Raw genomic sequence first — 21,737 nt, 5'->3', positions numbered from 1 at the left:
GGAATAACAAAGGATGGAGATTAATTGGATTTGAATTAACGGAATCTATCAATAGTAGTTTCTGGCCTTTTTGGGAATGAGTGTCCGAGACCCGAGATTATAACAATTAGGAAAGTAGGGGAAATTGGACGAAGGACAAACAAAACAAGTTGAAAAGAGTAGAGTTGAAGAAGAGAAAGAGGGGAATATAGCAAGTGCGGTCGGCTCTCTTACCGCCGACAGGGGGGCTTTCGAATCTCGATCATCTTCAACGAAGAACTTCCATTCCAGAATTCTGCCAATTCTTTCCTTCAATCGGAACTTGCTTAAACCCCTTTTGTATGATTTCCTTCCATCTTCTCTTCTCCCATTTTTGGTTGTCCTTTTTTTTAATACGTCTGCAGTTCGAAAAAAAAAAAAGATAAGAGGTTTCTCCTCCACTTCCCTCAGATCTTCCTCTTCACCCTCACACCCATTACTCACGCCCTCACTCCTGGTCGAAGCTGTGGCATTCGTTTCATCCTCTAACGCACGCGAACGAAAATATTTCTTGAAATTCACTTTCGTCAATCCTTTTCGAGGATTGAATCCCTTTCCCGCTCCTCAACCCACCTTCGAAAAAAATACCTTCCCCAATCACTCTAGCCTTCTCTGAACTCTCTCGGTGTTTTATCTTGAAATAGAAGCACATTTATTGGAAGTTTACGAGCCTTAACGCGTGCATTTTTGTGAGAGAGTCGCCATTGAGTGGTAACCTGGAGGGGCTGTCCTTCAGTGCGGTGGGTTGAATTTCATATTCTCCTTCCGAGTCCGAGTAGCCACAAATCGCTTTATGGTCTCAAAAATCCATGGGAATGCAAACGGATCCCACCACACCGGTGCCATGTCACCGATAGCGTCGGATCATCCTCCGACTGCGGTATGGGCACCGCAGTCCAACGCGTCCGATACCTCCCCTCGCCCCCCATTAACACACCAGCAATCCTCTTCGCTCCCATCCACCCCATACCAACATGCGCGCAACATCCCTTTCACATCGCGGACGCCGTCCCCCGTCCATGGAAGCACTTCCCCGCATTCAACTCACTCCGAAGCAACCCACCTCCCCCCAGCTGCTCGGAAACCCTATGATGCCTGTAAATTCGAGACAGCAATGACGTATTCGAGGCGACGAATGCCCTACAGTCTAGGGACCGATCTATTACCGCAAGAAAATCTTGGCCCCAAGTCTGCTTTGAAGGAAGATGAGGCGCTCAGACTTTCAGATGATATGATGGTGTTATTTGATCGATTAATACCTTCAGCTGAGAGTGAAGTTCGACGCCAGAAGCTGGTAACAAAGCTAGAGAATCTCTTCAACAAGGAATGGCCTGGGAATGAAATCAAGGTTCACATCTTTGGCTCGTCGGGCAATAAACTGTGTTCAAGTGAATCGGATGGTATGTGATGGAAATCTGGAATGTTTCTCAATGACTGACCTGGTTGACTGGAATAGTTGACATTTGTATTACCACTAACTTCAAGGAATTGGAGCATGTGTGCATGTTGGCAAGAACGTTGGCTTCACGTAAGACACCATACCTAAAGACCTTTAAGAGTTTCCTAGACTTTGAACTTTACTGATCTTAACCAGATGGGATGGAAAAAGTTGTTTGCGTTTCGCATGCGAAGGTTCCTATTGTGAAAATCTGGGATCCCGAGCTCAAGCTGTCTTGTGACATGAATGTCAACAATACACTAGCTTTGGAGAACACTCGCATGATTCGAACATATGTCGACATCGATGAACGAGTACGGCCGCTGGCTATGGTGGTGAAATACTGGACTAAAAGGCGAATCCTCAACGATGCAGCCCTCGGAGGAACGTTGAGTTCGTACACCTGGATCTGTCTCATCATAAACTTCTTGCAAACACGAGACCCTCCGATTCTGCCGAGCCTCCAAACTCGTCCACATAAGAAGAAGGTCACATCTGACGGTGTAGTCTTCTCATTTGACGATGATATGCAGGCTCTTGCTGGGTTCGGTCGCCGCAACACGCACAACGTGGGGCAGCTTCTGTTCGAATTTTTTCGATACTATGCTCACGAGTTTGACTATGAGCACAATGTGATCTCGGTGCGAGAGGGGGGCCTGATCAGTAAAGAGGCAAAAGGCTGGCACTTGCAGACGAATAATCGACTTTGTGTTGAAGAACCATTCAACACGATCCGAAATCTGGGCAACACTGCCGACGATACTTCGTTTAAGGGACTGCACATAGAAATGAGGAGGGCATACAAGTGTCTCCTTCAGGCCGACTTGACCCAATGTTGTGAGGAATTCGTGTTCCCACCGCAGGAGAAGGGGACTTTCGAACGACCTGCACAAAAACCCCGGCCGATCATCACCCAAGCTCCTCCACCGCGTCCTGGTGGTCGTGGAACGGGTCGTGGACCTCGGGGTCCAAATCAAAACATTCGGCCTGGAGGCTCAACAGGTTCTCGCAAGAACGCACCCGCCAAATTTTCCGGGTTTCGGGCCGCTCCTGGCCAGCCATCTCCCGCAACCACCTCGCCAGAATTGGCCCTACAGGCTCAGCAGCAAGCTCAATTCATGCTGCATGATCAGCTATATCAGCAGATACAGGTTCTGCAGGCACAAGAGCAGGAGTTGCGATTGCAGCTGCATAACCAAGCCTTGATTACCGGAAGACCTGCACCAGTCTTCATCCGCCAGCCGTTTATTCAATTTCCTGTGCCCCACCAGCAAGAATATTCGGGTGATGAAAACTCACGATCGAGATCAGGGACTGTCGACCACTCCCCCATCAGCTCCACCTCGTATGCTCCTACGTATGCCTCTGTAAGCGCCATGCATGGGAGCCCTCCATCGACAATGATCTCTGATTTGCGCAATCCCCGGCGGTCTTCGGTTGCACACGGTGAACCGAAGGGGCTCCGGGCCCATTCACAGCCTGCTCGACCTCAACATTCTTCGTCGGCAAATATATCTCCTCTGTATTCGATACAGACTCTGGTTGCTCCAATTGACCCTCATCAACAACCTGAATCAACAGAAATAGGAGATTACAGTGGCAATGACCTTTTTCTGTCATGTAACAGTCCAAGCCCTGCTCCACAGTCGGCCTCAGTTGACGATACCCGACCCTTGGAGTATTACTACCCGCAGATTTATCACCAAGGCCCCATATTGCCAGATCTTTCTATTTCAACATGTGCTTCCTTAGGCAGTGACCACCAGGACTGTATAAATGGGGAATTTTCGTCTCAAGACTCAATAACGCACCCGAAACGCAGTCCCACCGAGTCTCCTTCTCCCCAGGAGATACTGCCACCCAGCCCACGCTCAAAATTTGCGGACGTCTTTAATCGGGGTCCGTTGATTGTAGATGGTTCAGTGCGACCACAACGTCGGCGGTCATATGCGTCTGACTTGACTGATCAGTACGTGGCTGCGCACTATGCATCGACTTCTGACGAACAGAACGTCCACACCCCTGCCAGCATGTCTGATACATTGTCACAGGGTTTCCAGGAACCTGCGGCTTTCGAGATAGATCAGTCGTCGGGATATGAAGCCCAGCTTCATGATACTGGAAATCTCGAACTGCATCGTAAGATGCGAGGACAGCCGGAACTTCTCTCGAGTCATTTGCAGCGCCTCAACATATCGAATACAGAGCCCCTATCGCAAGTACATCATAATCAGTTACCGAAACAGCACCCCGCCAAAGGCAATGGCAATTGGAACAACGCATCAAATCGAGAAAGGGCCCTGTCCCAGTCGAAACGTCAAACTCCAATCGAACAGACTGACAGCCGCCAGCAAAGCAATCAAGCAAAGCGGCGAGGCCACGGCATGGATAATGAGAAGTTCAATGGCACTGGGCATAATCGACCCAAGCCTAAAGGCCGGCACGATACCCCACTTACAAAGTCAACTCCCCAGGATGTCGGAGCCACGAATGGCATCAAGGACAATAACGGCCAAAACAACAGCCATGGGGGTTGGCAAACGAGCAAAAAGAAACATCGCCGGGTCAACAAGTCGACAGATAATACTCACCCTGGTCAGAACGGTGCCAATGCTCGACCCGGTAACAACAGCGACAGCACCGAATTCATGCCCGCCGATGAGACTCTGCGCAAAGGAGGTTAAAGCCTGAAGAAGAAGAAGCCTATCGATACATCGAAGTATTATCATATCATAAAAACATGCAATAACAACAACAAATTATCAATACAACGAAAAATGAAAATGAAAACGAAACATGAAAAAACGCTATCTTCCACGGTTCAAGGACACCAAAAAAAAGATCAAAACAAAAAGATCAACGAACGCCGCTTACCTCATATTCCTCTCTCGATTACCTCGTCCTTTTCCTTCAACATTTCCTCGAGGAAAGCAGTCTTCGTCACAAGCAGAAGAACAATGGCTATGGAATCTTATCTATGGTCTCTACCTAGATATGATCATGGCCCGCGGTCACAGACCCATCACTGGCCCAGAGCTCCTGATCCTGATCTGTCAGCGCAACAGATCAAACCACATCATTGAAAACGGAGTTGCACTTGATACCATTCTATTCTCGCGTTTTCGGTAACCCAGCATGCATTTTTTATTTTCTGGTGTCTGGTTGAAAGGGATGGGAAACATCGGATACACGGCATATCACTGGAGCATACCTACCTACTTTTTTTTTTTTTTAAATAGCCGTAGCCTGAGACAAATCAAAAGGTTCACATTTTTAACAATCTTCTCATTAATTACTGCTAAGCTTCTTTAGTATAATGATTCAAAAAAAATTATGTAGCTGACATCTAGGCTTGAGACGTTGGAATTATGTTTGGAGCGCGTCAAGAGGATATTAGTAGTTATTATTGGCCAGTTGAGCTTACCGCGTACTCCACTTGTAACTACTTGTCTGCCATTGGTCTAGAGTGAGGTACTGAACCTACATAGTACAATCTTGGAAATAAGCAAAATACCTAGGTATACCTAAGTGAGCAGAAGAAGTCTTTGTTAGGGAGACTAAACAGGATTTATCTTTACATTACAACAAGAGTTATCTAAATAGCTACCTAGTTACCTAAGGTACTTCAAAGCGGTCACAATGGGATTTCAACCATCGCCACACCTGTATATCAAAACCTCAGGACCTTTCTACTACAAATTTTGGCAGGATGTAGAGAAGTACCTCATTTGGAACCCATATATATATATATATATATATGTTTCAAAAATACGATACCGACTTGAGTGATAAAAAGGGCAGAAGATCACTATGGAGAAATTCCAAGGTTTTGATATCAGGACACACATATCGTTATTGGGTAAACCCGCCAGAATAATCAATGACATAGCACTGCCTAGGTAGGATGTTAATATATTATTGACTGATGCCAATGGAAGGAGTTCCAGGGTGACAGCTGCAGCTATATGAAGTGAATAGCAAATACAGAAATGACTTGGACGAAAATATTAGAGGAGCATCGAAGACTTTCAACATTAACATTGTGAAATACCCGTGAGACTCGGTAGGTAACCGACTCAAATTGACGGCTCTATATACTAACTGGACAAGCTACCAAGCAACAGCCTCCATGGCATCAATCTCAAACTGCCAAAACCCCGATTCAAACCCCTCCTCACTCAATGCAAGCTCAACGACAACCCTCGCACCCTCAAGCGGATCTTTGGTCCCACGAAACCCATTGAAAGTGGTCCGACAATGGCCCGGACTAGCACAATAGAACCTAATATTCTCATATAACTTGTCCAATTCTAAAGTAAGGATGTTAAGTCCAGTCTTCGAGATCGAATATGGTATAGACGCTGTAGGCGGCAGTTTGCCCGTTGTTTGGAGCGCGACAGAAGCGCGCGCTGATGAGATATTTATCACTCGCGCATTTGGCGAGTTTTCTAGGAGAGGGAGGAAGTGGGATGTTAGGAGACCGACTGATGTTATGTTTGCGTCGAATATTGAGTTGTATACTTGGCGGAAATCACTCAGGTCTTTATTTGAATTGCTGGCTACTGCAGCATTGTTGATCAGGACTTCAGGTAAAGTCAGGACTAAGGTTGTCATGAAGTGGCCGTGGGGTATTTCCCTTACCGTCAATTTTGTTATACGTTTGACTCATGTGTTGAACAGCAGCCTTGATGCTATCATCATCTGTGACGTCCAACTTGATAGTCTCTATCTGAGACTTTATCCCTTGTTGACGAAGCTCTTGCATGGCTTCATTACCGGATAAAATAGAACGACAACCAAGACAGATAGTCACGTCGGATGCTTTTGTTGCAAGGGCTTGGGTAATTGCCAGGCCGATTCCTGAGATAATGAGATACTGGTCTTGAAGACGTAAGAAGCATGGCTTACCTCTATTCGCGCCCGTGACTAGGATGATTCGTGGCATTTTGCGATTATTCGTAAACAGAACTTTGGAATCAAGATGAATTCAGGTTGGGATACTTTAAGAAGTCACGACAAGTATGGAGTTTGTGGCCTAAAATCCGATCCCACGGGTTTAAGACTAAAGTCCATACATAGCACAGTTGAGTACACCCTAATTCCACGGGTAGATATAATCAACCTTGGCAGAACAGAAGGAATAAAACTGAGATAATCGATAGTATGTATAGTACAGAACAAGGACATATCTAGAACCTTGGAAAGCCCAAAAGGCTATGGATTATATTACATAAAAGGTCATTGCAGGAACACAACCCAGACAAAAGTATGAGGAAGATGCAATATTAAGACATAACATGCAACCATCGTTGAAAAACCGATTTGTTCATTAAAAGGTATTGAGGAAGGCTCTGCCTTCGACTCTATTTGCTGGAAAATGTGAGCGAAAGAATCATTCTAATCAAATCACCAAATCTCGGTGAGAATGTACGGGAGGATAACGACACAGGCTGTATAGAAGACCATGACTGATTGAAAGGGGATGAGGAAGAGTCCTAGCAGAGAGGACTCGCGGAGGAGGATCCAGATGGAGAAAAGGGCCACGGTGAAGAAATGGTAGACGAGGAGGACGGGTTGCTTGAGGATACCGGCAAGCAAAAGAACGGGTTCTCTAACGGCGCTAGTTTTGAAATATTGGAAGCAGCCACGCTGCAAAGCTTGGAGGTGTACATCTATTGAAGGGCACAGTTAGAGATTGTATCGGCATAAAATATGGATTGGAGGGATTAGACATACCATTGGCGGCAAAGAGAGAATACAGAGCGATGGAAAGGATGTTAATGACAGAGGAATAGTTCTTTCTCTCCGAGTGGAAGCGAGAGAGCTGCTTCAAAACAAGTTTTGTATCCTCGAAACTTGGCACATTCTCGGGACTGAGCAAGTCGCGGATAATGCAGACGTCGTTGAACACGACAGTCATTCCGCCACCAGTCAATGGATGGCGCATGTTAAGTGCGTCACCAAGAAGAATCAATCCAGGTGTCTTGTTCGTCGAGGCAGGCAAAAACGAGTTGGGCATCGACCGCAATTGACCCTTGTCGAGGGCAGCCTCGAATGATGGACGGATATCCTTGGGAATGGAGGGAAGAACAACATTGCGGAGGTGGCTCTTGACACCACCATTCTTCACTGAGGCAGAGGGGAGGTTTTCGGGGATGTTGATCAGGGCACGGGTCTCGTGAGTGCCGATCTGGTACAAAAGAACGGGTGGGTTGTCGCTGATGAGGACATGGCCATAACCAGGACAGGGGAGTTTCGCATCAATTAATTCCAGAGCCCAGAACTTATCTCTGACCTCAGGAGTTTTCGGGTGGTGGCCCTTGCGGAATTTGGAGCTGTAGCCGTCGGCGGCCACAGTGAGCTGGCCAAAGTAGCAATCCTTGAGCTCCTTGGTCTCGCACTCGACACCGACGACTTGGTTTGTGAATGTTGAAGTCACTAGCCCTGTTGCCTTCGTCTCGACGACTGTGACATTGGGGCAGGCAATTGCTGCTTCGCGCAGTTTCATAATGAAGCGTCCATGGTGGAAGGCTCGTCCCTCCGGGGAAGGCGAGGAGGGTGTCTCCTTGGGATATTGAAGGCTGACTGAGTCGTTATGGTATGAAATATAGTAGCCGTCCACCTTGATAGCATCAATGCCCTCCAGACAATCTTTCAGGCCAAGCTTCTCCAGAGCCTCACAACCACCGGGTTGGAGAAGTTCGCCGATGATGCGGTCGGGCTCCTTTAACGATTGCTCCAGCAAAATAACACTCCGCCCTTGTCGTCCAAATGCGACTGCTAGCGAGCAGCCCATAATACCGGCGCCGATAATAACGACATCGGCCTCGTGGCGCTGTGAAGCGGCTTGAGATTTTGTTTCGCCGGTAGTGGCCATTGTGAAGAGAGGAAGAGTACTAGAGTAAAATTAAAGCGGCAATTGCCGCAGGGGCGTTGAAGTTTTTAAAGCAGAGGGTCCTGTGCACAGGACGTGGGATGAGAAGATCAAGGTATGGGCTGATATGGAATCATGGATCATGGATGTTGGAAAGGGGCAGTGGCGTGACTTGACATGTGAAAATCTGTCTCTCCGCCTTTACCTTCAGGATTTAAAGTACGCCGTATTGTGTAGTATAGGACTTAAATTGATTACTAGATGTTCAATTGGAATATTTAATACTGATAATAAATTTATTAATGCTTAGTATTTAGTGTTCAATGACTGGCATTCAATTGATAGGTGTTTCGTATATGGCAAATAATTTGATGATCTGGAGTAGTTTTAAAAACGATCGTCAGATCCTTAGTTGACTAGTTCTCCCTTCATACATCAAGTCGCGTCCATATTGTCCTGGCCGTGCTTTACTTACGACGTATATTTGAGGCTTGGGTGGTCATGTAAACAGGCAAGAGGCCTGAAGGAAGGTATTTTTTATTTTATTTTATCTAGAAGTACATGTATTTAGGTAAACAAAGTTGGATGTCTACTCAAAGCTTCTGCCCTCATGATGAATCTCGTGATGATATCGGGAACCTCGGCGTCTGGGTTTATAACCCAGCATCTGATACTGATGCAGAGGGGCAGGGTGATGGTCTGCGTAATAGGCAGGGTATGAAGTATGCTCAGGCGGAATCTTGGACTGGGTCACTAGCTTGATCTCTTTCCATTCGCTTGCCTCGGACGGCTGGACTTCGCGGACGAAATCAAACTCCCTCTCCTCGTCAAAGCTCATGATCGTGTCTCTGAGGGGTAAAGTGGGTAGATTTGTCGTTTCATCAGGAGAGATATGTGTTTGCGTGCGAGAGATGTCTTTCAGCGCCTGGTCAACGCTGATTTGGGACCAGTCCCCTAAGCCCTTCTGCTTTTCCAAAATCGCGACAAAGATATCTTGGAGAACTTCCACATCGTCATCAAACCCAAGTCTGGAAACATTGATCCTTATCCGAGGCATCAGGCGTTGTAGTTCGACAACGAAATCTTTATTCGGCGTCCCTTTACGAGAGAGGACTGACATCATACACCACCATATACCCCTGCGATTCTGAGTGAGGGTGAATGCGCGCAAAAGCATTTTTAATTGGATTTGGTCAAATCCGTACATTTTGCGCCACTTGGACAGGTAGACAGTAGTGAGAACATTGATTGCAGCTCTCTCACGGTTTGTTTTTATGAGAAATCGGGCTAAGGAGGTTGATGCATGGGGTTTGACAGTCAGATGGGGCTCTTCAAAACAGATGTTGTTGAATTCCATCAAAGCCAACTTCAGCAAAGTGGTTGCACCAGCGGCTTTTCCGTTGATCTGATCGAGTGTCTGGAAGAAAATCGGCAAGACGTTCGGGTACTTTGGGCTGAATCGGACGGTGGGCAATTTACACCAGTACGGCCAGTCTTGTCGAATAATTTGGCGAGCATATTTTAGGCCCTTCAACTCCAGTGATCGCTCATCCGCAAAAATCGCTGCGATGGTAGCCAGCTTGAGGTGGATCGGTCTGATGGCATACCCTTGTTTGTTACCACGTTCGTATATATCAAGGGCTTCGGTATATTTGCCCGCGTGGATATAGCCTGCCATTCGATGCTCAAGGGGAACGTAGTAATCGATGGATTTCCTGGTTGCGAGATTCTCCAAGCTTTCACGATACGTTTCATCGGCGTTGCGATGAATCGGTTCCAAAACACTTCGGTATGTAAGCTTGAGAGAATTGGCACTAGAGCCCAGGATTTGCCGTGAGGAGGCCGCACTTCCATATTGCTGTTTTGTCGCCTGTAACATTCGCCAAGATCCCACAGGGGCCTTTTGCATAGATATCTTGCGGGCGCTCAGGATATCGAGAATTGAAGTCTCATTAACACCGTAATTCCACTTGTTCTCTTGGGCCATGGTCATAATAGTGTTGACCATCTCGGAGTCGCCGCGTTCAATTAAAGCTTCCAGGAAGTGCCGATAGAGAACCTTGTCGGGAACCAACTCGTATGTGTTGATAGATTTGACAATAAATTCAAATATTTCGGGTCCCGAGTGATTTGAATAGTACTCCAAGAATATACGATCAAAGGAATGCACAAAGTCTTGCTTTTCACGTGTGAGACCGAGCTTGTGCATTTCATGCAGTCCGTCAAAAACTCCGTCCCAATCGCTTAGAACAGCTCTGCCGTACAGAATTAGACCCATTGAGCGACATCCTGGTTGAACGCCAAACTTTTCAGACATGTCTTTCACTAATTGTTCGGCATCTGCATTGGCCCCGGATTCGATATAGCATTTGACCATCGGGTTGAAGATCTTCTCGGTTGGCTTTATCTCCAATCTGGATAAGCTGGACAGGAGATTTTGAAATTCGGAATTGAGGATTTTGATGTCATGGGTTTTCCTCCAGAGCCCATCAAGATACGCTCCACACAGACCACAGTCGCGGTCATCCTTGATACGCGCGAACAAAAGCCATGCGGCCAATGTGAGCCGTCTCGACTCAAGACAACAACGGAGTACGATTTCCAATAAATGAAGCGGAAGTGCAAGAGTGAGGTGATATCTCTCGAAGATATCGGCAGCAGATTCAATATGTCCTTCTTTGGCAAGTAGATGAATCATCACGGCCCAAATCTCTGAGTCCACCACGGTCACTTTTTGCATAAATTCGAAAAGAGAACGGGCAATAAAGATGTTCCCCTTGAGGCAGTTTGCCGTGAAAACATCGCAGAGAAGTTGACGTCTCACTAAAGAGACCATATGCTTGGTGTTCATGTATCTCATGGCGAATTTTGCAGCGTCGACTTCCTTTTCGCGTTCCAGGTATGTACGAATTCTGACATCGACAGGCGTTTTCGAAGCCCCAAGAGCAAGTTGTCTTTCTTGATTCTCGCGTTCCAGAGCTTCCTCGCTGATACCCCAATATTTGGAATACTTAACACTTAATTCTGCTGGTTGTGTGCGAAGTGAGTACTTTGCGACGTTCTTTTCCTTGCGGATATCCGATTCTTGTGGCGTGTTCGCAGTCCGAGGATTCGCGGCTTTACGGCGTCTCTGTGGTTTGAGGGAGTCCAATCCAAAGAATTCTCCGGCCTCCGCCGCTTCCATCATGATCTTCAGACGTTTGGCAGAAGAGGTCGCATCGTAGTTTGGCGCTGACGTTTGCAAGGTTCGTTTATTCTCAACTATCTGCTCTGCCAATGTGATTCGACGATTGACATCATATAAGACTGCGAAGGTGCAGACACCACTAACAGTAGATCCGGCGAGTGCTAGTTTACGAAGAACTCGCAGGGTTTTGTGCGTGGGTACAACCGAAGTCGATTTTTGGGCGAACATGTTGTGAGCGCTGGCCGCAAAGTGCGCGCTATTTTTATTGATTGTGCATTAGCGGGGGATTGTGGCACGACCTCGAGAATTGAAAGGGGCTGATCTCATATAAACTTGGAAGAGTGAGTCTTCCAGTCGAGGAGGTGGGAAGGAGGGATCAGTTCGTAATTGAGGGTTGAGAAGGGAAAATCGAAGCGGGCCACTTCGTAGCAAACTTGCACGATTGGCCGAAATGGCCCGATGGGATCATCTGATTTTATATCAGAACTAAAAGAAGTACTGTTTTGTTATTGATTTATCTACAGCTTGAAAATAACCGAAATACCTCTAAAATCATTATCCAAATATATCTGGCTTCGACATATTGCATGATATTGGGCGCTCAATGGTTGTTAAGATGAATAAAATATAGCCCTGGAAGAAACTACCCATATGCAAGCTGAAGCTAGTACCAGCCTTATCTAGAGGAAAATGTAGATACCTAGAGTCATTATATGCACCTTACTTCTTCTGGGGCTTCCTATCTTTTTATGGGGGCTCTCAGTGCCAATCAGTCTACTGAGCGCTCTCTGAGTGCTCAGTGAGTGCTCAGGCATTGTGATGGCTGGCTGCTCACTGATTACTCAGAGATTGATCAGAGGCATCTAGTCAAGGCTCAAGATTCATGACCTCGAACCTGAGGTCAATATTAGCCAATATTGGAAATCTAGATGGTAGAATACGGTATAACTGGTCTCGCGGTCTAAGATATCGAAAGATCTATTTGGAATAGCTATTTTAGCTAATCAGCGTACCAATAGCTGATCGTGTTCGCTCTCTCCATCTTCATTAGCCTCAACTGCCAAGTCAGGCTCGATTTCATGATCAAGGGTAACTATCCAGAAATATTAGTGACATGATAAAACGTGGGTCAGGGTCCAGTTTGAACATACCGTATGATTTGATAAAGAAGCTCGCAAAGAGTACACACCCAAAGGCCACCACAAGACACACGAAGACTGCCTGGGGGTAGGTTGTGACGGTCAGGCTGTAAATCGTATTGAAGATGGTAGGTCCAACAACCCGGGCAAGAGCATGCAAAAGACCTGTGGCCCCGAGCATTTGCCCAACGCGCTCATGAGGGACATGCTTCGTAAGAGATGATTGCAGAGTCGGTGATCCCATTCCGCCAAGTGAGGTGACCACGCCTGCCAGAATCATAACCTTGGGATCTCTTGCCATTGCGTATACAATATAGCCAAGAACATCGAAAACAATCGATAAACGGATGATGAAAATGTCAAGACTGTCAGATCCACGAATCACACCGTCATCCTCAACTGATGTGCGGAAAAATCGGGCAATGATAGGGAGAACAACGAATAGATTGACCACGCGGATGATGTTCACTATCGAGATAAATAGACTAGATTCGACATTGCCCCAGTTGAATATCAACTCGGCATAGATGATAATAACACTTGCCGTGCCGAGAGCAACGCTAAAGACCACCGTGTCCAGCGTGGAGAGCAAAATGATGTTCCGCCGAAGAGCTGGCGTGGCACCCTTTCGATTGGGAAATAGAGTACTTGGTCGTCCAACGGCGGGCAGAAGAATACCTAGTGGTGTGAAGAGGTTTATCGGGTTGAGTGACCTCCAGGAATACCAACGTGTCGCATCCGTGCCGGCCTGTTTCTTGTGATGAAGCTCACGAGCTGCGAGCTGCCGTTGCTTGGAAAGTGACTCCGGCACGATGAAGGCTATAGCGAGGCAAAATAATATGTGCAATGAAACCCCGAGGTAGAATACTAGTAGCGAACTTCCAGTCTTCTTAATGATCAGGGCAGCTCCGCTGGGTCCAATCGATATTCCAAGGAACAGGATACCGTGAAATAAGCCAAATGCTACGCTTCTCTTCTCAGGCGGCGTGCAATCTGTGGCATAGGAGTGGATCAACGCCTGTGCAGTGGTGAATGAGCCACCTAACCCATCCATCAAAGCACCAATCAAAAACACATTGATCGACATCTTTTCGGGCCATGTCGCCAGAATGCAGGATATGACCTCACTAAGCACGGCGCCCATAGCGCCCAATGCAATCAATGTGGTTCTACCATAACGATCGGACATTTGGCCCAATCGAGGACTAACCAATGCCGACACGATGCCGGTGATCAGGTTGAGATAAAGCTGAAATTGGGCGACAAGGGCCGAAATTTCGGGGGTTCGGCACTGGGCATTGTCGTCACCGAAAATGACAGGCAGGTATGTAAAAGCAGGTTCTTTGAGCGCCTTCTCGGCAAAATGGTCGCGGCAAATCAAGGACATGATCAAATTGATCTTGGGCACTGCGAGACCACCAAATCCCAGCATGAAAAGCAGGCCAAATGGTAGCAGCCAACAAATCTATTCTGGTCAGAAAGGACCAGATGGTGTGTATCTCAAGTCACTTACGTGTGCTTGTCTCCATCGCGGTCGGGTATCTAAGTCGTCTATGTCGCGTGGGAGCTCTGGCTCATCGTCCGAGTCTGTGACCAATAGCGGTTCAGTATGAATCTGCAATGGGCGGTCCTTCGAAGATGCGTGTTTTCCGGCCAGTTGCTGTGCATGGAGAGCCGATGAGCTCACAAACAGCTCGTCGTTCTCCATTATTGTGGTGTTTGGCTTAGGTGAGGGCAGGGCGGCGCATAACAATAATATAAGGAGATGGGAAGAATGCCAACACACTAGGGGTAAATTATTGTTTATTTAGGGAAAAGAGTTGTACATGCCACGACTTTCAAAATGAGGGGGTGCATTTCGTATTTCGATCCAAGATTTGCCTTGACTTGATTGATAAGGCGTGAGCGCAGCTAACAGGCTTTCGGATTCCATTTAGTCCGATGTTTAGACCTTAATCTCCGGACTCCGGATTTAAACCCGACCTTATCTGTAGTAAATGCCCATAGAAAATATAATATTCAAAGCTCATACTATTACAGTGGAGTCGTAATGATCCATATATATATTACATGCCATAATGCGTACTATGCCACAAGAGGACCATACTTCTCGCCAGCGAAGAACTTCTTCTGCTCTAGGCATCGGTCACTCTTGCAACCTTGACAGCGCAGAGTCATCTGGACGGAACAGGGATCTTCCTTCTGCAGATGCGCGTGAGCGATGTCTGCAAGTGCCTGTATGAAGATCGGGTTGCCGTTCAAGCTCTCGGCGCGCTTAACGCCAGGGCTGTTTGCCTCGTGGATGACCTCCATATCCAACTCGTATAGAGTTTCAATATGGTCGCTGGTAAAAGCGATGGGAACCAGGACCAGGTCTGTCTGACCACGCTTGACATACCCCATCACTGTGTCGCTGGTCTGAGCACCGAGCCATGCAGAAGGGCCCACCTGAGATTGCCAGCATAGACGGTACGGGTTGCTAAATTTAAGACGCTGCATGACCGCGTGTACAGTCGCGGCAACTTCAGCAGGGTAGGGATCACCTAAGAATGGAAAAAATGGATTAACAGCGGGCCTTAGTCATGCTTGTTTTCAATTATTGGCTTACCTCGGTTGATAACACTCATGGGCAAACTGTGGGCGGAGAACAGCAATACCACTTTATCCCGCTTTTCTTCGGGGTAGGTCTTCAACTGCGCCTCAATATTCTGTGCAAAGGCCTCAACAAGGCCGGAGTGCGAGGGCCACCGGTCGATGACACTCCATTGAATAGCTCCAGCTGAATCCGATCTATCGGCATCCTTCCCTTCCACTCGGTTACGCCATTTCCACAGCTCATTCAGGGAGCTACCAGTGGTAGAGCAGGAGTATTGTGGATATTGCGTAAATGCGACAGCACGTCCTCCTTTGCCATTGCCAAATCCATCCGCAAGCAGCTGGTCGTACATGGTTTCTGTCAAGGGGGCGGCGTAGCGAAACGCGACGTATGGTTTGTGTGGCGCTGTCTCTGGAGACATCTTATCCAAAAGCTTACACATCTCGGCACACTGGTATTCCGACCATTTACGAATCGGCGAGCCACCGCCGATGTCTGAGTATTGCTTTTGAATCTTTGGTGTTCTTCGACGGGCGAGTAAAGGTCCAATGTAGTTCTGCAGTCTTCCCAGAGGTATTAAGTCGGCATCCGACTGTAGAGAAATAGTTGGTCAATACGTCATCATTAACAAGTGCAGGGTTGGCAGACATACAAAAAGTCGACTCAGGAAGTCCTCCACTTGGTCAGTTGTTGAAGGTCCACCCATGTTCATAAAGACCATCGCTGTAGGTCCCTTTGAGCCAGTCGCATCCTGGATCACTGGCGGAGCTGCTGTTGCAAGACCACGTTGATTCCAGATTCCTCCCACACAACGGGTATTAGGACGGATGTTTGAGAGGCTGGCATAGCTCGATATACGGCCAGGGAGAGCCAAAGAACGGAATGACATGGCTTATATATAATTGAAGTATTACTGAATACGACCGAAATCAATTGTCAATGCAATTGAATTCCGGCAATTCTGTGAACTTCGTTGGTATTCATGTTGGCGGGAAACCTTCATGACGGCTATCATGACTAATCGATATAGTGGGTTTGTGGGAACCAATCAGTCGGCTCACAGAGTCAGCAAACAGATCTAGGCAGCCGTAGGCAGAATCACATGACTATCGCGTCTCCCGGTCATAGGCGCGTCTTAGATCGTTTGTCAATGTTCTTAAACTGTTCTCAAATATTTACCTGACTTTAATTTCATTGCTAACAGAATCATGGCTGAAGAGAGGTATGGGCATGAGGAGGAATCCTATGAGGAAGAAGAACTCGATCAAACAGTGAGTTGAAGCTATAGCTTCGTTTATACCGAGGTATATATCGAATCTGACCTGGTTTTTGATAATTTTAGAGCTTTAGATCAGTCAAGGATGCAGTTCTATTTGCGATTGACGTAAGCAGTTCAATGTTAGAGCCCCGTCCATCATCCGACCCAAAGAAACCTGCGGTATCTCCTACAGCAGCAGCTCTCAAATGCGCACATAATTTGATACAGCAGCGCATCATTTCCAATCCTCATGACATGATGGGAGTCCTCCTTTACGGGACCAAGTCATCCAAATTTTATGGCGAGAATGGAGAGACCAGCGATCTATCATACCCACATTGTTATCTGTTTACCGATCTTGATGTCCCATCAGCCGAAGAAGTGAAGGGACTACGAAGCCTTATTGAAAGCGAGGAAGAGGCTAAGGAGGTTTTACAGCCATCCGATGAGCGGGTTTCCATGGCCAACGTCTTATTTTGTGCGAACCAAGTCTTTACTTCCAAGGCTCCAAATTTCGTTTCGCGGCGATTATTCATTGTGACCGACGATGACAACCCACATGCTGATAACAAGGTCCTTCGTTCTGCAGCCACCGTTCGTGCGAGAGATCTGTACGATCTGGGTGTCACCATTGACTTGTTCCCTATTTCTCAACCAGACCATGAATTTGACATTTCTAAATTTTATGATGTTGGTAGAATTCATCACGATATGCTAGCACCAAAGCTGAATTTTCTAGGATATCATTTACAAAACAGCGCCCATTGATGGTGAAGCTCCGGCATATTTGCAGCCAGACATTCATACTTCCACGGTCAAAGGGGACGGAATTTCGCTACTCAATTCTCTCACGTCAAGCATCAATTCCAGATCTGTGCCCCGAAGATGTCTCTTCTCCAACATATCGCTGGAGATGGGTCCTAATTTCAAAATTTCTGTGAATGGCTATCTCTTACTCAAGCGACAGGAAATTGCGAGAAGTTGCTATGTTTGGCTTGGCGGAGAAACCCCCCAGATTGTCAAAGGGACAACTACCCTAATGGCAGATGATGCAGCTCAAGAGGTTCAACCGACAGAGATCAGAAAGGCATATAAATTCGGTGGCGAGCAGATTTCATTTACAGTCGATGAACAACAGGCCCTGAAAAACTTTGGTAGCCCCGTAATCCGGATCGTGGGCTTCAAGCCTCTCTCTTCCCTTCCATTTTGGGCTAATGTCAGGCATCCAACGTTCATCTACCCATCCGAAGAAGACTATGTTGGCTCAACGCGCGTCTTTTCTGCACTACATCAAAAACTTGAGAAGGACAAGAAATTGGCGCTTGTCTGGTTCATTCCTCGCAAGGGTGCGACACCAGTCTTGGCTGCTATGATTCCAGGTGCGGAGAAGATGGACGAGAATGGTATACAAAAGATACCTCCTGGGATGTGGATTATTCCACTGCCTTTTGCAGATGATGTGCGACAGAAGCCTTCATATGATGAGATGCAGAAGCCCGAGTACAAAAAGGTGGAATCCCCAGAGTCGCTCACGGACGCCATGCGTGCAGTTATTGGGCAATTGCAGCTTCCCAAGGGTGTTTATGATCCTGAAAAATATCCCAATCCCTGTATGTATCCGTAGATTTGCTATGAGTTTATTGGTACTAACATAATTGCAGCTCTTCAATGGCATTATCGCATTCTTCAGGCTCTGGCCCTAGATGAAGATCACCCAGGAACCCCAGATGACAAGACCGTTCCCAAGTTTCGGCAAATTGACAAGGTAATCTTGCTCGTTTATGAATACCACTCTTAAAAAAAGGGCGACTCTAATGAAATATCAGCGCTGCGGTGATTATGTACTTGCGTGGTCCAAGGAACTGGACATTCAGGCCGAGAAGCTTCTTGGTGGCACTTCTGCTTCATTATCTACACTGGTCAAACGCGGTACTAAAGATCGGGGTGACGGACCTCCCACCAAAAAGGTCAAGGTCGAAAATGATGCTCTAGACATTGACGAGGAAGTCACAACAAAATATCAAAATGGATTATTAAACAAGGTAGGCTGAACTGCTGACTCCTGAAACCATAGTTTTGGTTGAACTAACCTTGGAACCTTTATAGCTCACCATACCCAAACTGAAGGCATTTCTGCATTTCCATGGCCGTACTGCAACTGGCAACAAAGCCGATCTTGTGAACCTTGTAGAGCTTCATTTTGAAAAGACGTCGAAGTGAATTGTCTTTTCGAACGTACTATTTTTGAAACTTATATCATTATGATTGATGACCCCCATTCGCTTAAAAATCCAGTTTTCCAAATATTGCTAGAATCAGGATTATTTGCATTTCCTCTGCTCCTAAGGCTCTAATCTACATAGATTGTAATCATAAAATTTGTAAGGAGGTCACCTCTTTATATCACATTCAATTGTTAAGCTCCAGGGATATGGTACATATGTAGATACAAGTACTACTTACAGAGGTAGGTTTTTCAAGGCTTTGTCAGATACAACCGAGTCCACATGCAGGAATCGCGTCTTGCAACTTTACAAAGTTAGTACAAACGTGAAGACCCACGAATGCTCTATGCTATGCCTTGACCAAGCTGCCAGACAAATAGGGCATGGGCGAAGATTCAAATGACCTTTCCAAAGTAATTTCACTCCACTCCCCAGCCCTCCTCAAAGCCGACTCAGTATCCCGATCCATAGCACAATCGCCAATAAAAAAGCTCCACCCAAGCAACTGGTAGACACCCTGGGCAATTCTCGAAGCAAGCGACCCCTTTGCCGTACGCCACGGGTTAACAACATGCTCGGTGACAAGCAGACGACCACCAGGCCGCAGCAGCTTATAAAGTTCACGAGCGGAGCTGTTAACATCAGGTACAGAGCATAGAACACGCACACAGACAATAGTATCGAAGATTCCGTTTTCTGGATTCTCATCGTAAGAGTCAACTACTCCTGTACCTGTCTCCCGTAATGTGGGTAGCAGTTCTTCTGTTGCCACACTGCTTAGCAGCACGTAGTACTTTTCACCTAGGCCCTCGGAAGTGGCTTTGGCTTTCAACTCACGATGCAGGCCGAGACATGGTTCTGGGCCATAGATGGCTTTGATGGCTGGGGAGCACAGGTATGGCATCTGAGGACCGGTTCCGGGGCCAATGTCAAGAACTATGCCCGTGGCTGTTTCTAAAATCGGTGGGATCAGAGCTGAGGAACCCCTCAATCCGAATTGAGCTGACATTTTATCAACGAAGGCTAGATATGAGTTAGCATCTGATGCTTGATGAACCTAATTATATAGACAAGTTTTCAGATCTAGCCTTACCACTGAAGTCAAGCCAGAAACGGGCAAAAGATTCATCACGGAGGTTTTTGGTCTGAAAGATTGGGGCAAGGATATGGCCCTTCAACACCTCCTCAAGACAGACTCGAAGATAATCTGTATTTTATAAGCAATTGTAAACGAGAGTTGAAATAGCCATGCTTTGATACTTACGAGATACAGCCCATGTCCATAAATGGGCTGGTTCGAGCAAAGTAGCGATTTTCTGGAGCATATTGATAGCTTTGTAGAAAGATAACCTTGGAATGTGTGCGGGGATGGTATTTTAGTATAAAAATGGCTGTTCACCGCCCTAGGTAGATATGCCCTACCTGTATAGGTCCATGGGTTTTTGAATCTTGCTTACCGATCTCGCTTACTATCGGCCGACAAGATACAGAAGATAGTCATCTGTCAGTTTCTAAGAATATATAGCTTTATCAGGTGCTAGACAGAGTCGTAGTCCTCAAATATTGCACCCTGTTAACAACCTTGGCCAATGCCGGATGCTATCAATTCATTTAAACGGGTCCATTTTATCTCGCTACGCTGAGCATCTTTCCTACCTAGGTAATATCAACTAGCCATAACTCAGAAATCTCCTAAAGGCCTCATGACTCATAAAGATGCTCATCCTGATCCTATCACTTACTGCTTTTGGGAAGCTAACCAGAAGTACGCTGACGATAGATTGATAAAAGTGTCTTCTTCACATTTGGAAAAAGTACATCGTTGCATAGCCTAGCTGACTGCTGGGTTAGCTTTTGATAGTATAGCCAGCATATACTTGGCGGTGGTTATGCAGCTACTTGACTTACCTGCACGAAGTCTTTCTGATCTGGTCGATCTATGTCTGAGTCCCTGCGTGAAGTCAGTCCCTCAATATTTTCACTCGCAGACATCGAAGAAAGAGTCAGTTCGGACAATATTTCCTAGGCTACATAAATTTTTACTCAGGCGAAAGTAAAAATAGCCCTGGAGGTGGAACCTAAGGATCGTCGTATATCACATCTGTAATCAACTTTGGCATGATACTTACTTATGTACGAAGCTGCTCATGATCTTCAATAGCGTTTAAGACTGCTATGTTTTTCTAAATTCATATAGGAAGACTCTGGTAAATTTTAAATGAGCTATCCTTTGTATCTCTCCACATGCCCATCAAATGGAAGTATTTGATATCGCGGTTAGGGAGGTGAGATCTTATCAATAGAATGAGTTCGATATGGAAGGAAATTGGTAAGGTTGACATTGATAGGCGTCATATGTGATGCCATTCTCGAGTCCAATGATATTGATAGAATCGTGCGATATTTGTGGAATTTGGTTTCGGTTAATAGAGAATTAAGCTTCATAGAGTGTGGTTCAGCCTCGATGATGCCTTATGTACAAGGCTCCAAGGCCCTATATGTGAATACAACTTTATTATTTCATCCAGAATGGCAGAATCTCAAACTCCCAACCCTCCCCTTCGTTTTTCGTGCCTGGGTACACTTTTTTGCATGAGAAATAACAATTACAAGCAACACAAAAACCACACGTCTTTTAGCTGCCCTTGCAACCCAATCCACCAAATCTACTAGGCAAACGACATCCATTCGACTTGCTGGCATCATTTGACACTTTTAATTGTAAATTCGAAGGTCGCATTATGCTCTCACCGTATGAAGAGTATCTAGGCGACCTAAAAAATAAGCGTAACAGCACAGACTGCCCGATTGATCCATGTCGAGACCCAGTATACCTTGATTATGAATATATTCCTCGTAAAGAGCTATCTCATAATCATCTGTTTGCTCAGGAAGTTAACTTAGTTCAGTACCTGACCTGGAATGCGATTAGCTGGTCTTATAGTGACTCTATGATAGAAAGCAAGGTGTAATCATTCAGAAGAGGAAGAAGATGGTTTTAT

General features: G+C 46.3%; 8 protein-coding genes across 8 annotated transcripts; 2 read left to right on the top strand and 6 right to left on the bottom strand.

Annotated features, from left to right (window-relative positions):
• Positions 1–811: 811 nt before the first annotated feature.
• On the top strand, positions 812–4,140 carry N7495_000956 (uncharacterized protein; the record flags this gene model as incomplete). Its single annotated transcript, XM_057203626.1, has 3 exons — positions 812–1,418; positions 1,475–1,546; positions 1,613–4,140. The coding sequence occupies 3 exons, from the start codon at positions 812–814 to the stop codon at positions 4,138–4,140; spliced, it is 3,207 nt and encodes a 1,068-aa protein (XP_057067699.1).
• A 1,426-nt stretch (positions 4,141–5,566) lies between these two features.
• On the bottom strand, positions 5,567–6,401 carry N7495_000955 (uncharacterized protein; the record flags this gene model as incomplete). Its single annotated transcript, XM_057203625.1, has 3 exons — positions 5,567–6,039; positions 6,098–6,316; positions 6,365–6,401. 3 exons carry the CDS (start codon positions 6,399–6,401, stop codon positions 5,567–5,569), a joined length of 729 nt encoding a protein of 242 aa, XP_057067698.1.
• A 461-nt stretch (positions 6,402–6,862) lies between these two features.
• On the bottom strand, positions 6,863–8,333 carry erg1 (squalene monooxygenase erg1; the record flags this gene model as incomplete). The annotated part of the gene is made up of 2 exons (XM_057203624.1): positions 6,863–7,128; positions 7,193–8,333. The coding sequence occupies 2 exons, from the start codon at positions 8,331–8,333 to the stop codon at positions 6,863–6,865; spliced, it is 1,407 nt and encodes a 468-aa protein (XP_057067697.1).
• Positions 8,334–8,919: 586 nt separating this feature from the next.
• Positions 8,920–11,745, bottom strand: N7495_000953 (pentatricopeptide repeat protein; the record flags this gene model as incomplete). The annotated part of the gene is made up of 1 exon (XM_057203623.1): positions 8,920–11,745. The coding sequence occupies one exon, from the start codon at positions 11,743–11,745 to the stop codon at positions 8,920–8,922; it is 2,826 nt and encodes a 941-aa protein (XP_057067696.1).
• A 776-nt stretch (positions 11,746–12,521) lies between these two features.
• N7495_000952 (putative tetracycline-efflux transporter) lies at positions 12,522–14,364 on the bottom strand (the record flags this gene model as incomplete). Its single annotated transcript, XM_057203622.1, has 3 exons — positions 12,522–12,610; positions 12,669–14,121; positions 14,170–14,364. The coding sequence occupies 3 exons, from the start codon at positions 14,362–14,364 to the stop codon at positions 12,522–12,524; spliced, it is 1,737 nt and encodes a 578-aa protein (XP_057067695.1).
• Positions 14,365–14,741: 377 nt separating this feature from the next.
• On the bottom strand, positions 14,742–16,141 carry N7495_000951 (ferrochelatase HEM15; the record flags this gene model as incomplete). Its single annotated transcript, XM_057203621.1, has 3 exons — positions 14,742–15,199; positions 15,265–15,844; positions 15,905–16,141. 3 exons carry the CDS (start codon positions 16,139–16,141, stop codon positions 14,742–14,744), a joined length of 1,275 nt encoding a protein of 424 aa, XP_057067694.1.
• A 319-nt stretch (positions 16,142–16,460) lies between these two features.
• akuA (uncharacterized protein) lies at positions 16,461–18,730 on the top strand (the record flags this gene model as incomplete). The annotated part of the gene is made up of 6 exons (XM_057203620.1): positions 16,461–16,523; positions 16,595–17,200; positions 17,250–18,120; positions 18,172–18,275; positions 18,337–18,552; positions 18,617–18,730. The coding sequence occupies 6 exons, from the start codon at positions 16,461–16,463 to the stop codon at positions 18,728–18,730; spliced, it is 1,974 nt and encodes a 657-aa protein (XP_057067693.1).
• A 354-nt stretch (positions 18,731–19,084) lies between these two features.
• Positions 19,085–20,060, bottom strand: N7495_000949 (class I SAM-dependent methyltransferase; the record flags this gene model as incomplete). Its single annotated transcript, XM_057203619.1, has 3 exons — positions 19,085–19,758; positions 19,829–19,942; positions 20,000–20,060. 3 exons carry the CDS (start codon positions 20,058–20,060, stop codon positions 19,085–19,087), a joined length of 849 nt encoding a protein of 282 aa, XP_057067692.1.
• Positions 20,061–21,737: the final 1,677 nt, after the last annotated feature.

Source organism: Penicillium taxi (genome assembly GCF_028828555.1).
Source record: "Penicillium taxi strain IBT 34144 chromosome Unknown utg000001l_segment0_segment0, whole genome shotgun sequence".
Classification (NCBI taxonomy): Eukaryota; Fungi; Ascomycota; class Eurotiomycetes; order Eurotiales; family Aspergillaceae; genus Penicillium; species Penicillium taxi.
The sequence above is the reverse complement of the archived record's forward strand: the minus strand, read 5'-3'. Positions and strand labels throughout refer to the sequence as shown.